The 15,477-nt window shown below is 34.7% G+C and overlaps 1 protein-coding gene across 2 annotated transcripts; it reads left to right on the top strand.

Moving 5' to 3' along the window:
• Positions 1-1,220: 1,220 nt before the first annotated feature.
• LOC6638520 (integrin alpha-PS3) lies at positions 1,221-14,987 on the top strand. 2 transcript variants are annotated; one of them, XM_023175998.2, is made up of 8 exons: positions 1,221-1,432; positions 10,254-11,256; positions 11,332-11,434; positions 11,496-12,086; positions 12,152-12,281; positions 12,350-12,715; positions 13,285-14,146; positions 14,211-14,987. In XM_023175998.2, exons 1-8 carry the CDS (start codon positions 1,236-1,238, stop codon positions 14,310-14,312), a joined length of 3,354 nt encoding a protein of 1,117 aa, XP_023031766.2. In that variant the 5' UTR covers positions 1,221-1,235; the 3' UTR covers positions 14,313-14,987. The 2 variants fall into 2 exon arrangements, with proteins under 2 accessions (XP_023031766.2, XP_002061382.2); XM_002061346.4 differs by lacking the exon at positions 1,221-1,432 and adding an exon at positions 9,138-9,503.
• The last annotated feature ends 490 nt before the right edge of the window (positions 14,988-15,477 follow it).

The following is a 15,477-nucleotide window of genomic DNA, read 5'->3' as shown; positions in this document are numbered from 1 at the left end:
ATAACATACATATGTACATACTTATGTATACGAATGGGTCTTGTTCTAGGGGGAAAAATTGTATTAATACTTTGTTTTTTTCTTTATATACATACATACATACAGACTTATCTACAGATACGCAGATAGAAATCTAATGAACATATTTACATTATAGATGCTAAGGCAGTAGTTAACCAAAACTTTAATGAAAATATATAAAGTTTATGAAAACCACATATGTATTTATTATAAAAAGTATTATTAGAGGAAGCAAATTAATTCAAAGTTAAGCAATTCGATTCTAGAATCCCCCTAACTTTGGGCTTTCATAAGCACAGACATTTTTTTACAAAATTGTGCAAATTTTAGCATAAATGGGCTTGAAAGAGCTTGAAATTCTAAAATTTCACATCACACTTGCCTCTAAAAGAATGAAAATATTAGCTGGAAATTTCTTGTTCCCTTTATTACACCAAATTTTAGTCGACATTTTTGTGTGGTGAGCAAGTACAACCATAAGTACACGCCATGCAATCCATGCCCCTGGCACTGCCTGTGTCTCTGGTTGCCTACCCACAACCCAACCCCTGTCTCTGTCCCTGTCCCTGTCCATGCCTCTGTTCCTGGGTTTTTGTCTCGTTTTGCCATCGCTCTCTGGCTTTGGCTTTGTGTCTTTTCTGTTCATTTCGTTTCGAGTCGCCGTCGAGTGAAGTAAGTGGCAGAAGAAGTTGAATCTGAAGTTCGGTGGCCGCGCATGATCCAAGTGTTTTCCCTGAAGTTGCATAGTCGCGCACTCGTATATAATGATATATGATGATGATGGGTGATGGATGAAGGAGAGGGGGATTACCAAAAACAAGTGTAAAACCAAATCAAATAAAAGCTAAAGCCTAATTTAACCACAAAAACAACTTGGCTAATTAAATTCAATTCAAAATAGAAAAAGAAAAAAAAAATACTAGCCAAGCAACTACCGGATGGTGAGCGTGTGCTTGTGCGTGTGTACATGTGCTTATGTGAGAGACTGTGCGTAATATTGTGTTGAAGGCGTCAATTAAATTCAATAAATCAAAAAATAAATTGACTGCGGTTTTAAGTATCCTGTTCGCCTCTCTTTCTGTGTGTGTTTCTCTCGCTTTTATTTCGCACATTGCATAATTGTGATTTATTAATTCAGTGAAATAAATAAATAAATAAGTAAATTGCATATAAAATTTGTTATAAGCTTTAAATAAAAATTAAATTAAACAAAAATGTGCTATCCCGCCTTGAAATATTTATGGCTTATGTGTGGCCTGCTTCTCCTCCTTCTAAGAGATATAGAAGTTAATTCCTTTAATTATTCACCACAAGCAAATTATGTGATAAATTCACCGAGTCATTTGAAATTTCAAATGAAAGAGACCCGTAGCTCTTACTTTGGATACACCTTAGTGATACGCCCAACCAGGTGAGCTTATGTAAATATTTGTAAGAATTTCCGTAACCACTAACTCAAATGTCACATATTTTCATCATAAGCATTCAAATATAGATATTCGAATATGCTTTCTAGTGGGTGAGTGTGTGTGTGTGTGTGTGTTAAACAAGTAAATGTCTTTCACATTTCTTATGTCTCACACCTTTGTCAATATTTTGCACCTTACTTCTTTGTCTGCTGCCTTATGAAGGCAGGAGGAGAGGGGGGGAGTTTATGACCAAATTGAGCAATCGAAATGAAAACTCAAAAATGCTTATTATTTCACTCAATTAACGCTGCTGGAAAAAAAAAGGGTTATTGCCATTTAACACTTGGCTTCTGTTATTTGAGATCAACTATAGAAAGAAAATACACATAAAAAATATTCAAAATTGAAATTGCCCTACAAATTAGTTTGTTTCAGCTATGACGCTCCATCAATATCAACTTTGGCAGCTGCATAAACAAATCCACACCAAGTAATAATAATAGTCTCAACAAAAAAAAAACCAAAACCACTTCAAAAACACTTCCACTTCAAACCGAAAGCAATATCTAAAAATAACATAGCCCCCAATAACTAAGCATCCAACTGACAGCCCCCAAGCAGAAAGCAATTTCAACTTCAACTTCCAATTTCAATTGCCACAGAATCGAGCTGAGAGAGAAAAAAGATCGCAACTTCAACTTTTGCAATTGACAAACTTGAATCTTTTATCTCTACTGTTTTTTTTTTTTTTTTGAGCTTTCTTTTGTTGGAGGGGTTTCGACCTACATATATCATATATACTTATATGAGTAAGTAGACTCGATGGCGGCTTTTTTTTCATTTGTTTTTGTAGAGAATACGGGTAACGAAATTTCAAGATATGACATCATGACTTTGCCCATATATGCACACACACCTAAAATTGAGACATAAGTAAATCAAAGTTAACTCAATCAATTGTGAAATCAAGAAAAAAAATTTGTATTTTTTGCAAAGCCAGCAAATTTGTTTAGACTTCTTTTGGGATAAATTCTTGAAAACATGTTTGCGAAATAAATTGAAAGTGAAATTTAAATACTAATTATGGTGAGAAATTCTATAAAAGAAATATCATCCATTTATTTCATGATCTCTCATTTAATTGGGTGAATCAGAGTAGAAATTGGCATTGTAATTTCCCTTCAAGAGCATGATTCACAATTTAGTTTGTTTCCATAGTATATCAAATTTAATCTACATGTCGTAAAAGTATTGAAATTTAATAGTTTAAGGTCAAGAGGTTATCCATATTCCATTCCATTTAGATTTTTAGAATGGGTGATGATTTTTTCAAGTGGTTTTATATTTTGTTATTTGAAATAAATCATTTTAGAACTGATGACTGTTTGGTTTTTATTCGTTTTGTATAAATACTGAATGTATCTATAATTTAGCTGAAACAACCAAAACGGCGTGTTAAAAAATAGTACCATGTAATCCTAAAGATGGTTCTAGGGATAGAAAAGGTGGGAATTCGCCTTTGAAATTAAGCATTGAAATAATTTATTGTTATTAAAGAAATTAAAATTTTGACCTGTAGCTGAAAAGTTATATCGAAACATGTTTTCAACAAAAGTTCCTTCAAAAATTCTTCAAGTCTTTCAACAAAGGAATTCTTTGACTAGCTAATTTTTTTTAGGTCAAATCCTTATATCCCACTGACCTATGTTAGTACTCATAATTTACGGACTTTATAAAAAAAGAATTCTAAAAGAGCAATTTCCAGTTATTATAGCTATTTTCTTAAAATGGAGCTACCAAATACAACCGCTTCAGTTTGCAACTAGCTAACTAACTATAAGTTACTAGCTATATACCTCTGGGTAATACTAAACTCGTGCCTGTTCATGGATTTGAACTTGAGAGCTGCATGAATGATAGAAAAATCAATTCGAGTTAACAATATTACAAAACCAAATGAATGAATTGAAAGACTTTAAAAATCGACTTTAAGTGAATGAGTGGGCTGACATAGAACTTAGTCGCACAACATTCAAACGAAACAAAAGGAATTGCTTGAGTTAGAAAGTAAGACACTGATCTGCTATGATTCGAATGCCTTCAAATCCCAATTCTGATTTTAGTATTTAGTATTTATATTTCTGAACTATATGTGATTACTCTATGACTAATTAAATGTGGTCGGTGGCTCAGTGGAGACCAATCAGACTTCAATACTGTTGTTATCGGGTTTAAACTCCCTACGAAGCAGTAGTGTGATAGGAAGTAATATGTTTTTTCGGTTTGTGGCAACTACGAAATACTTCTAAATTTGATTTTCCAAGATTTTTCCTAAAATGTCCAATCCAAAACCGAGCTCCAAAATTTTTGGTGGATAGCATATTGAAATTTTAATAGCCACTATTTTTCCTACATTTTTGATAAAATTATTAGTTGTTGCTTAAAAACTTTAAGTCGAATTATTCCGAGTGCCTTAGTATATTTCGATGCTTTGACACTCATTTCATTGCTTTTTATTAAACAGAGTTACATCTTTTTAAAGATTTGACAAGTACTAACTAATTACTACTCACTCATTCATTTCATTGTGTAGTTATCACTCATTTATTTTAAATCAATTCGAATGGATTCATTCAACTACTGTTTTTTCTCATTCATGCAGCTCTCTTTAAATTTTGAACCTGACCACAGTGGAGTACATGATTACTATGTTTACGAGTCAATACTAAGATCGATTGAAAGCACATAAAAACGACATAGAAAAAGGCGTCAATTCCTAATCTCTTTTTAGCTTTAAGTAATTATGTGTTATTATATGTGCTTGGGCTCTTAATTACTAGCTAAATCTGCAACCAATTTAGTAAAAATAAGAAATACCAAGTGCATTTTAATTCAAACCCTTTTATGCAGGAAAACTCTTCAAATGTGCAAAAATGTACAAAGAGTATTTCAAAGCGAAAACATGGAAAGCTTTCAGAATACCATGTTTTTTAAACTCATCTTATATCATTTTTGATTCAGTTGACGTTGGAACTCTTAGGGTATTTAAGGTAAAAATTTATCATTTGTCCAGTTTCTGTTTGTTATTAATACCAGACAAGTTCTTTTTGTTGCCAATCGAGTCCCGAAATGGTAATTTGTCACCCACTTTTAACATTGTAAGTTGAACATACTCATGATGCAAGTTTAGTGTTGCCTTTCGATTTGGTCCTCTTTTAAGATTTCAAATAATTTGTCAAGATATTTGTTGAGCATCCTTGTATTGTTCTTGTAGTCTCGTTAGAATTTCCTCTATTACTGATCTAGTAATAACAGGCGAAGACGTTGATCTATCCATTTAGTTGGGTATATAGACATCAACTCCGAATTCCAAATATTTGTTCCCCTTAATCTATTAAAATAAAGTCTCTTTGACCCGTAAATGCAAACAATATAGCAGCGTCATTATATCCTGTTTTCTTTTTTTTGGCGTCCTTTTGAAATCTGTTGATTGCGCCAAGCCGCCTTAAGTTAAATTCAGAACTGTAAAAATGTCAAATGTTTGCCTCTAACCACAAGCCAAAAGTCATAAGCTTCTAAAAAGATTTATATCTCAAAAAACAAGCAATAAATTATATACCTAAAAATTTTTAAAAACCAATTAATTTTTGTTTTTTTTACTACTTAAACTCAAGACACTTGTGATAAGTAATTAAATTAATTCAAATACCAAAAATAAACTATTTCCCTTTCTTTTCAACAAGTCACATGAAATTTTACGTGCTGAAATAAATTTTGAAATTGTAATTGTCATTTACCTACTTCTTTCTCTCAGTTCTGTTTTGTTCTGTAAATAAATAAAATATTTCTCTTTTTTTTCTTAAGAATTAAATGTCTGTTTATTGGGGACGACGACAATCTTATTAGAATTTTTGTGTCTACGTGCTTATAACGAGCTAAAAGTTTTCGAACATTTCGTTTTTTATGTAAAAATTCTTTTAATTGAGGTACTTCCTCTGTTGATGTTCCCATTTTCATTTCCATTCCGATTGCCATTTCCCCTAGCTCACCTGATTTTTATGACTTGAAAATTTCAATTGCCACAATAGATAGACAGATATATCTATCTACCTGTTCGTATATATATATATAGAGAGCCATTTGTTCATTTTTATGGCTACTGCAATTACTAAGTACAAATACATATGAATGTATGTAGGTACGTTCTGTCGGAGGCTACGCCTAATTATTTACGGAAATTGCGCGTAAAATCACGACAAGCTGTAATTTATTTCACATCAATTGAAGTTGAAGTTGGTAGGTAGCCCCTTTACCCGCCCAACTACCTTTGGCTTTTGTCTGGTTTTTTGTCAAATATTTTTGCATTTATAAAACTTTGCTTCTGCTTTACATTTTTACGTTAACGCAATGAGTCATCCAAATTCAATAACAAATCCAAGTCAGGCGTCGTCTCGGTCCCCATAGCCGTCTTCCTCACACACACACACATACACACACACACATGGAGTCTTGTTGGTTGCAACAGCTGCATATTGTCGACGGCGGCGCCACAGACCAAAAACTCCCACAAAATGCAGTTGGCGGTCGGTACGTGGGGGGGGAGAGGGCGATTTACCACCGCCACCACACAAATCTGACACTGTACAAATATTTTTAGCTCTTTCTCTGTCCGTGTCTCTGTCTTGGTCATTAAACCCCAATTCCAAATAAGAATGTTTAACAAAACAACAAGAAAGAAAAGCTGCAACGCGGCTGCTTTTGTTCTTAAAACATTTGTTGACCGCAACGATGTTGCTGCCGTTGAATGAAGATGGCCAAGAGCAATCAGCAGCAACAATACCGCAAGATTTGTGTGCGTGTGTGTGGGCCAGTTCCCCCTTGTCCGCATGTATTATTCATACAAAGAAAAGAAAAGAATCAGACGCCACCCTTTAATCCCCCCCTCGGTAAAAGATTTCCCCATCCATCTTCTGCTTCACTTGCACTTACATCCATTGACCAAGACGACAACCAAAGACATTGGATTTATCATCATGTTTGTATGTGCGATACTTTACATGCTTATGAGTCATTTTTTTGGGGAAATACTGGAATGTCATTTCAGTCCACATACAGACGTAACTACATAGTTACGAGGTGTGGACAATAAATAAGGCAATTTATTCAATTTGACAGGCATCACTTGATCTATGTGTGTGGCAAATTTAGTTTGGTTTTCATTTTGATATTTTAATTCGTTCTAATTTTCCTTTCTGTCGTTTATATATACATATATGTTGAATGAACTTTGTAATGTTAATTTTCGATTTTTTTATGAAAATTAAATTTTCTTAGGAACGATTCGATTATTTTTAGTATTGAATAACGAATAGCAACTTCTTTCTAGTCAGGTTTCACCCTTTTAGTGATTGCCTTAATATAACGACTCAGAGTCAGTCATATTTCCAAAAGCCTTATACGAAAAATCCGTAAAAAATATTCCGCGATCTCAATTGAATGCCTAAGTTGAATATAATAGAAGTACCAAGTTTAGCAAAACTATCATAAGGTATTTGTCTATAATATCATGTATGTAAAGTTTGGATTTTAGTTATATTCGATATTTATATTGAGTCTTGATAATTTCTTATACTACTTTATATAAAGAACATTCGAAAATGAGTTGTTGATGTTCTAAAAATATTAGTTGATTAAAGTGCAATAACTAAAAGCGAAGGAATCCCCAATTAATCATAAAGGGGAGATTTAAATACAATTATGTATAATGACTTATAGTTTACCATAATGTGGAATCTCGTTTTCAAGCAAACAAATTTTACATAATGTTTCTTATTTTTATCAAAGATTTGACTCAAAAAATTAAATTTACAAACTGTATAATAATTTTATGTTGCGATTTCTAAAAATCTACTTTTTTATCTCCAAAAAAAAATATTTTAATTAATATTTTTTTTTTCCAAAAACTCATAGATATAAGAATTGTTAGAAAAATCCTCAATGCTAATTCTTACTTTGATTTTTTAAATAAAACTCAAGTATTCATTTTATTTTCGATTTTTATATTTCCATCAAGTCAAAACTGTTACAAAAGTTATTCCTGAGTTTTATATTAAAAACTAAAAATACATTGAAAATATTATTTTGAAAAATAATTTGAAAGTAATAGTTATTTTCGGTCCCTGATTTTTATAAACCCCTTATAAGGAAACAGTGAAATCTTTTTTTAATGGTTACTTGATTTTCATCCGCTGAAAAGACATGACTTACCAATACAGTCGAGTCCCAATAATTTAAAATGATCAGTTTATTTTCGATTTATACAGAAATTCAAATTATTGAAACAAAATATCATGAATTTTTTTCAAGAGTATAGAATTTTTTCGATTTATCGTGATTTTAGATAAGGGTTACAAATTACAATGAAAAGATTATACATTAATATTAACTGTACACATACATATATATGTACTATACTTACATATATTTATACATTATCATTATATCATTGCATGACTTCGCTATTCGTCAGCGTTTTACTTTTATCCGAGTGTTTATCAGAAGTTGAAGCTTGCAATTTATTGAATGAACTTCTTTTAAATACTTAATTATTAAAAATTTGTTTGACATCAAGCAAAATAATATATTTCATAAAAGAAAAATTAAATTACCTATTCAAGCCAAGCTGGAACAAGATTTATTGTGTTTTAAAATTTTTCAAGTATCAGAAATTTATATATTTATTTGGTATATATAGTAAGTGACTATTATTTTGAATTAGTTATGTGTAGTTTATTAGAAAATTCTCGAAAATGAAAACCCAAATATATAGATAGAAAACCCAAATTTATCCGACTTAAACTTATATGAAACAAAAAATCACAAATTTGAATCTACTTCTGTCGTTCTTTATACTTGAAGTACAATTCGTTATAAAATCGTTTGTATATAACCCCAACAAAAATTCAATTGCAATTTGAAAATTTGACACGACTCAGAAACAAATCAAAACGTTTTGGTATGTTTGAGTATGATTCGTTAAGACTCGTTCAAGACAACTAACCTGCTATCAGTTCAACTTACTTTTGGTACCCACCTCGTTCATAAGCAGTCGGTATTGTCTTTGTTTGTTGGCGGTTTTATTTTTTTGTAGATTTTTTTTTTTTTTTTTTGGATTTCATTGTTTTTTTGCTTGTTTTGTTTTGCTTGTTTTGCATAAGTTTTTTAACATATGTAAACAGAGGTAGCTCGCTTTGTTATGTACTTGTTACTAACTGTTGGTTAGTTAATGGCAGTTAGTTGTTTGGCCAAATTAAAGACTAATGCTTCTGGAAACACACAGAGACCTCCATTGAGTCACTGTTTGGTCAAGAGTGTGAAACCAACTAATAGAGTTGAAGTATAACCAATTTCAGTGGAACAATTTTCTAATTAGTTGACTTTGAACAACCAACAACAACAATAACAAAAAAATAGATGCTCCACTCTGGCCCCCCACACACAGAGACACCTTCCACAACGGTAAAGTGAGTAAGCCTTCTCGTAGAAAGGTGAGTGAGACTGTGCTGGAGTGTGCCTTCTCTTCACATATATACCTGGCAATCGAGAGCTACATGTACATATATGGGAATGGGAGCTTCGTCAAGCTGGCTGCTCAGTTCAGTGCTCGAGTGCTGAGAGCTCTCAGTCTCATTTTGACATTCAAACGTGACGGTTGTACGGTTGCCGATTGCGTTACGATTGTGAGGCACTGTAAAGTGATAATACTAAACGAATTTCGAAGTTATTTAGTCGCGGCCCAGCATAAACCCGTTTATTAATCATAGCAAAAAAAAAAGCGAAACAAAAATTTTCACTTACATTGAATACTTGAGTGAATACAATATTGATGATGGCCAGGCAAGGTCACTTGTTCCTGGTGCTGTCGCTAGTGGTGATCGTTGTGGTGAATCTAACCTTAGCCTATAACTTATCACCGCTACCCAATGTACAGATAAATGATCCGCAATTTGCCACCGTTATACCCAAAGTGCGTGCGTCATACTTTGGTTATACCATCAACCTAAGGCCTCATGGGTAAGTGGGTGTCAAGTCAGGGGGGAATGTGGGGGAAGATGTCTTCGTCCCCAACTCCAATACTCAGACTGGGGGCTGATGCTGAAGCTGCGGCTGCCGTTAGAGTAAACAGGTTGTGTGCTATATGAGGATGATTCATCGCATATCGATGGAGGAGCCGCTAATTCCAAAGTATAAAAACTTTAAAAGAAAAATGAATGAAAATTGACATAAAAAAAAAAATGCTAAAATAGCGAAAAAATAAATAAATAAAATAAATATCTACAGCTTGTATCAACGATGAAGTCATGCTCGATATCAATTAAACACACAAAAGTCAAGAAAGAAAGAAAGAAAAGAAAGAAATAAGTGAGATATATATGTCATAATCTTTTAGTCACTTTGAACATAAAATCTATATACTTTTCAAAATATATGTATAGATTTAACTTATTTGAAGTTTTTACCTCACATTTTTACCTAACTAAAATGACTCTCAATGCCAATTTTTGCTTATCAGTTTTGGTTGGTTTGGTTTTGCTTAGTCGATTTGTGATAAGATTGTGCGGCTTGCAATACATATATACAGTAAACAATGGCTATATAGAAAATAATGGTGAATTGTTTATCAAAGCGAATAAATATTCGTGGAAAATTGTAGACTAATATGCTCTATGTCATCTCTGACTAATTGAAAATTACAATGACAAACAGATAATTGATTGATACAAATTTATTTATTTATATTTTTTTCTCATTCATTTATTGCAGCATATTTGTCGGTGCGCCTCGTGCCCAATCCACATTGGAGGCCCAACGTGGGGTCAATGAGACGGGAGCAATCTACAAGTGCTCTCTATTGAATGGCACCTGCAGTCCCTATGTGTTCGATGCCTTGGGTAACAAACAGGCGGCAGCTAATGAATACACATGGGATTCGGAGCGCAAGGATCATCAATGGTTGGGCGCATCCATGGATGGGGGCACTAGCGATAATGATAAATTATTAGTATGTGCTCCACGTTTCATTGCACCATCGAACAGCGATTATCATATGCATGGCATATGCTATTGGGTATACAATACTGTCAGCGAACAGCCGGAAAAGGTTGTTCGCATATCGCCATTGCGTTTGAGGGATCAACAAGTGGAAGAGGATGATACGGGCTATAGGTATTTCTATTATATCCTTGGTGAGCAGGGTCTAAGTGCTCATGTCTCGGATGACAATAAGGAAATGCTTATCGGTGCTCCTGGCATATTCATGTGGAAGGGATCGGTTATACGGTATAAGCAAGTGCCCCTGGTGGATCAACCACAAGCCAGTCGTCGCGATACAAGTGAAGCCCAGAAGAGGGTGAAGGTGAAGCGGGCAAGTGGCGATACGGATATCAATTATTCGCCCGATGTCTCATATACCACAGATATACCCAATCCACATCGTTGGGGACAACCAGATGATTCCTATTTTGGTTATGCGGTGGCCACTGGCCATTTCGATAGCACCGACTTGAAACGTTTGCTCTATGTGGCCACAGCTCCCCAGGCTAATGAGCAATCCGGCGAAGCGTATATCTTTGATGTGCGAGGCAAATCCATTGAGAAGTATCATGTGCTACGTGGTGAACAGTTTGGTGAATATTTCGGTTATGCAGTTCTAGCCGAAGATCTCAACGGGGATGGCTTAACGGATGTCATTGTTTCGGCTCCACAATATGCTTTAGAGGACTCGCATGACAATGGCGCCATATATGTGTTCCTCAATAAAGGAAGGGTGAGTAATATCGGGAGTTTTAGCTGCGATTGATAAATGACTAATCCCTTGCCTTATCACGCTATATTTAAACAGTTCAATTTTGAAGTCAAACAGTTGCGTTCACCCATTGCGACAAGGGCACGTTTCGGGACAACTTTATCGCGCCTGGGAGATATTAATCACGATGGTTTTAATGGTGAGTAAACAACGAACCCCTTGGCCATCCTTCGTTCTATATGTACTTAAACTATTAACAGATATTGCTGTCGGGGCTCCATTTGCTGGCAATGGTTCGGTCTTCATATATCTGGGCTCCGAGCAGGGCTTGAGGGATCAGCATAGCCAACGTTTGGATTCGCCAGTGGAACAAACTTCCAAGTACGAGGGCTCTCATATGTTTGGACATGGTCTGTCACGTGGTTCTGATGTCGATGGCAATGGATTCAATGATTTCGCCATCGGTTCGCCCAATTCGGAATCGGTTTTTGTCTATCGTGCATATCCTGTGGTGAAAATTCAGGCCAGTGTTCGTTCACAATCGCGTGAAATTAAACCCGATCAGGGACGCATACAAATCACAGCCTGCTATGGACTGACCACAACAGCCACTCAGGCGTCAGCCCAGCAACAGGAGTTGGCCATGCGCATTGTCATCGATTCGCAATTAAAGCGTGTGAAGTTCACTCAAAGCTCCAGTAATGAATTGAGCTTCACGGCCGATGCCAAGGTAACACAACAGTGTCGTGTCTTTGACTGTGATGTACGCTACAGTGAGAAGGATATTTTCAAGCCCATCGAAATGGAAATGCATTACGAACTCACCAAGAATGTGCCAAACGATACAGCAGGTAAGAGACATAGAGAGAAAAAGCAAAGTTTTGGCATCACATATTAATTTTTGTTATTTTTTTAGAATTCTGTCAGACTTGTGTGGCTGTTGATCCAGCTGATCCCAAGGTCTATTCCGAGAAAATTATATTTGTAACTGGCTGTGCCAGTGAAATCTGCATAGCTGACTTGCATTTGACCGCCAAGGATGTGAGGTAGGTCACATGACTTTGGATTGACACTGAAAGAAGTCCACATAATTAACCTTTTCTTTCTCTATTAGCTCCACTTTCACTTTGGGTAGTGCCAATGTCCTGCGTTTGAATTACGAAATAACCAATAACGGAGAGACTGCCTATTTGCCACAATTTAATATAACAAGCTCAAGTCGTTTGAATTATGCTCAAATACCATGGAACTGTAGGGTTGATGAGGCTCATGTAATGCTGTGTGATCTTCATGGTGGACGCCCGTTGGCCAAGGGAGAAAAGGACACCATTTCTATAAGCTTTGATGTTAGCAGTCTTGATGGCCGCAACTTGATAATCGATGCTGAAGTCTTTAGTACGGGCAATGAAAAGAATTCTACGGATAATCAGCTACATACGGTTATTGGACTCGTGGAGTACACGGAAATTGATGCCACGGGGTGAGTAGAGTAAAGAAAGATCAGAAGGTCATCTAGGACTGTAAATAGGGAGCATCTGCCCACTAAAGTATGCAATAAGCTGTTGAAGTAATCGCTTTGGAAAGCATATAAAGAATGTCCAGTGGTTAAAAAATATTCCGAGAAGATTCATGTTATAGGGCTTATGAAAAATTATGAATTTGTTGAAAACTATGAATCCGTTTCCAGCCTATTGCATAACTTAAGGAGCAAAGTTTCACTATTGCGAGCTCTAGATTCTCCTGTTAGTAAGGCCATCTATGAATGTTAAATGTCTCCTAAAGTATGCCATAGGTAAACGAAGAATACATTTTTTGTGAAAACTTTTGAATCCCATAATTTTGGAAAAGCTATAAGCAACATTGGAAACGTTCTTTTCGAAAACAACTTTGTAAACCTAATTTTACAGGATCTAACTTTTATGTGTTTTTTATTGTTTTTCCAAGTTTAATCTTTGCTTACTTTAGGAGGCAAAACTTTACCCTTTATCGTATTTTTAGATCCAATCTCATTATAGAGACTTATAAAATCCATATTCTTTCCTTTTGCAGTGGTCAATCAAATGCTCAAATTGATTTGGAACATTATAAAAATATTGCTGAAATTGTCAATAATTATGAGATCAAAAGTAATGGTCCCAGCACAATTGATGCTTTGGAATTGGAATTCTATATACCTGTTACATACAAGGTGGCTGGATCCACAGCTGTTATACCCATTATCGATGTGAATAACATTAGCATGCAGGCCACCTATGATGCCCAATTGAGAAATATCGAATTATTCGATGAGAATAATACTTTGCTCATCACGAATCCCATTGAGACATCGACCATTAGCCAGGTGAATAAGGCAAAGTCGGGAAACAGACAATATGATGCCGTTAAGAGCGGTCATGTGGATATTCTGGATTCCAATTCAGTGGCCACTGCCTCTATGACCCGAAAGCGTCGCGATCTCAAGGCTCTGACTGCCAATCGGGAGCAATATGCACGGATTTCACAGATCAAGGCTCATGAATTGCTCAGTGATGATTACAAGGGCAAATTGCCAGTGAATCGCACCATTGTGTTCAATTGTCGGGATCCCACAATGACCAGTTGTGTACGGGCCGTGATCCGTATCTATAACTTTAAGCCCGAGAAGCCAGTCAATCTGAATATGCGCTATACAGTTGATCTTAACGAGATCAATGCCATTCTGGTAGATCCCTGGGAGTTCTTTGTTGTGCTAATCGATCTGAAGGTGCGCAAAGAGGGCGATCCATTGGGCAGTTCATTGGTTATTAAACGTAAAATTGAACCGAATGTGATATCGAAACATTTGGACAGAAGTACGCCCATTTGGATTATAATTGTGTCAGTTTTGGGTGGTCTCCTCCTGCTGGCTGGCTTGGTCTATGGCATGTATAAGGTAAGAAGTAATTTTAAAACTAATTCAACTCTATAAACAACTAATATTTTCTTCTCTATTGCAGCTTGGCTTCTTTGAGCGAGCCAAAAAGGATGAAATGGAAAGACTAACACAAGAAAATCCAGTTGAGCCTGAGGCTGAAAACCTTAATAGTGGCAGCAATTAATATAATGCAATTATAATATAACAATCAATCCATGTGATTTTTCAGGGCCTGGTATACATCACACATTCTAAATGATCTGGTCTACTGGTCAAGCAACCAAAATCCTATATAGATGACGCCAATAAATTAGTCTTAAAAAATATTATATTCCAGAATGCAATAACTTTTACACTGCATTTACAGACAACGAATGGAGAAAGAAAACAAAACAAACGAAAGATAAAGAAAAGAAGTTGAGAGAAGAGAGTTCAAGCATTTAATGTTCTTGTTGTTAATTAAGTGACTTGTATTTTAATTTATTAGTTTTAGTTTTTGTGTCACGCACAGTCAAAGCCATATTGCCATCATTATGTGTACATATATACAGAGATATATATATATATATATAGAACTCTACATAAATATATATATTTATTAAATAATTTTGTAATTAGTGTTCAGCTAGTTTGTAAGCTAACTAACATGGCAAAAGCAAAAAGACTTTAAAGTTGTAAAAATTGTTGAGAAAGACGAAGAAAACTAACAAAACAAATCAAAAGAGAAAAAAAAAACCGAAAAATTATAACTTAAATGCTTGAATAAAATATTGTGAGCAGATTTTATACGAAACGAAACTCTAGTATTATATTAGTGAAAAGTATTAAAAATAAAGAAAAAATTTAATTTGTTTTTTTACTTACTGCTGTTTGCTTGGAAATTTCAATTATTGCTGTCGAGTCTTATTTACCTATTTCTAGCTAAATTTATGTTGCCTCCGCAAAGTATGCAATGAAAAGTTGTTTCTTGTTGTGAGCTCTCAATCATAGATGAAAAATGGGAAATGAATGGGAATTTTTGCCCTGATAATATTCAGATTTCGTGCTTATTAATAAGTATTAGTATAGTAGGTATATTATTTAGTTGGAGCTGTATGTTTATATTTGTTTTTTTTTTAAGTTTAATGAAGAGATTTGTTGAATATTCATTCCACTTAGAGTCTGACAACAAGTTTGAGATAATTCGATTGGTCTTGAACTTAATCTAAATCGTGGTGATGTATGTAAACGGCCCTAATTACTTATTATTGGATTGGTTTATTATTTCTTTTAAGACGAGTTCCATTATTTATTCACATATTTCAGCTTTTACTGCAGCTGCATATTTGGGCCATTTTGAATGTTGCTGT

This window comes from Drosophila willistoni, assembly GCF_018902025.1.
Source record: "Drosophila willistoni isolate 14030-0811.24 chromosome 2L unlocalized genomic scaffold, UCI_dwil_1.1 Seg139, whole genome shotgun sequence".
NCBI classification, from domain to species: Eukaryota; Metazoa; Arthropoda; class Insecta; order Diptera; family Drosophilidae; genus Drosophila; species Drosophila willistoni.
This window is presented reverse-complemented; position numbering and strand designations above follow the sequence as displayed.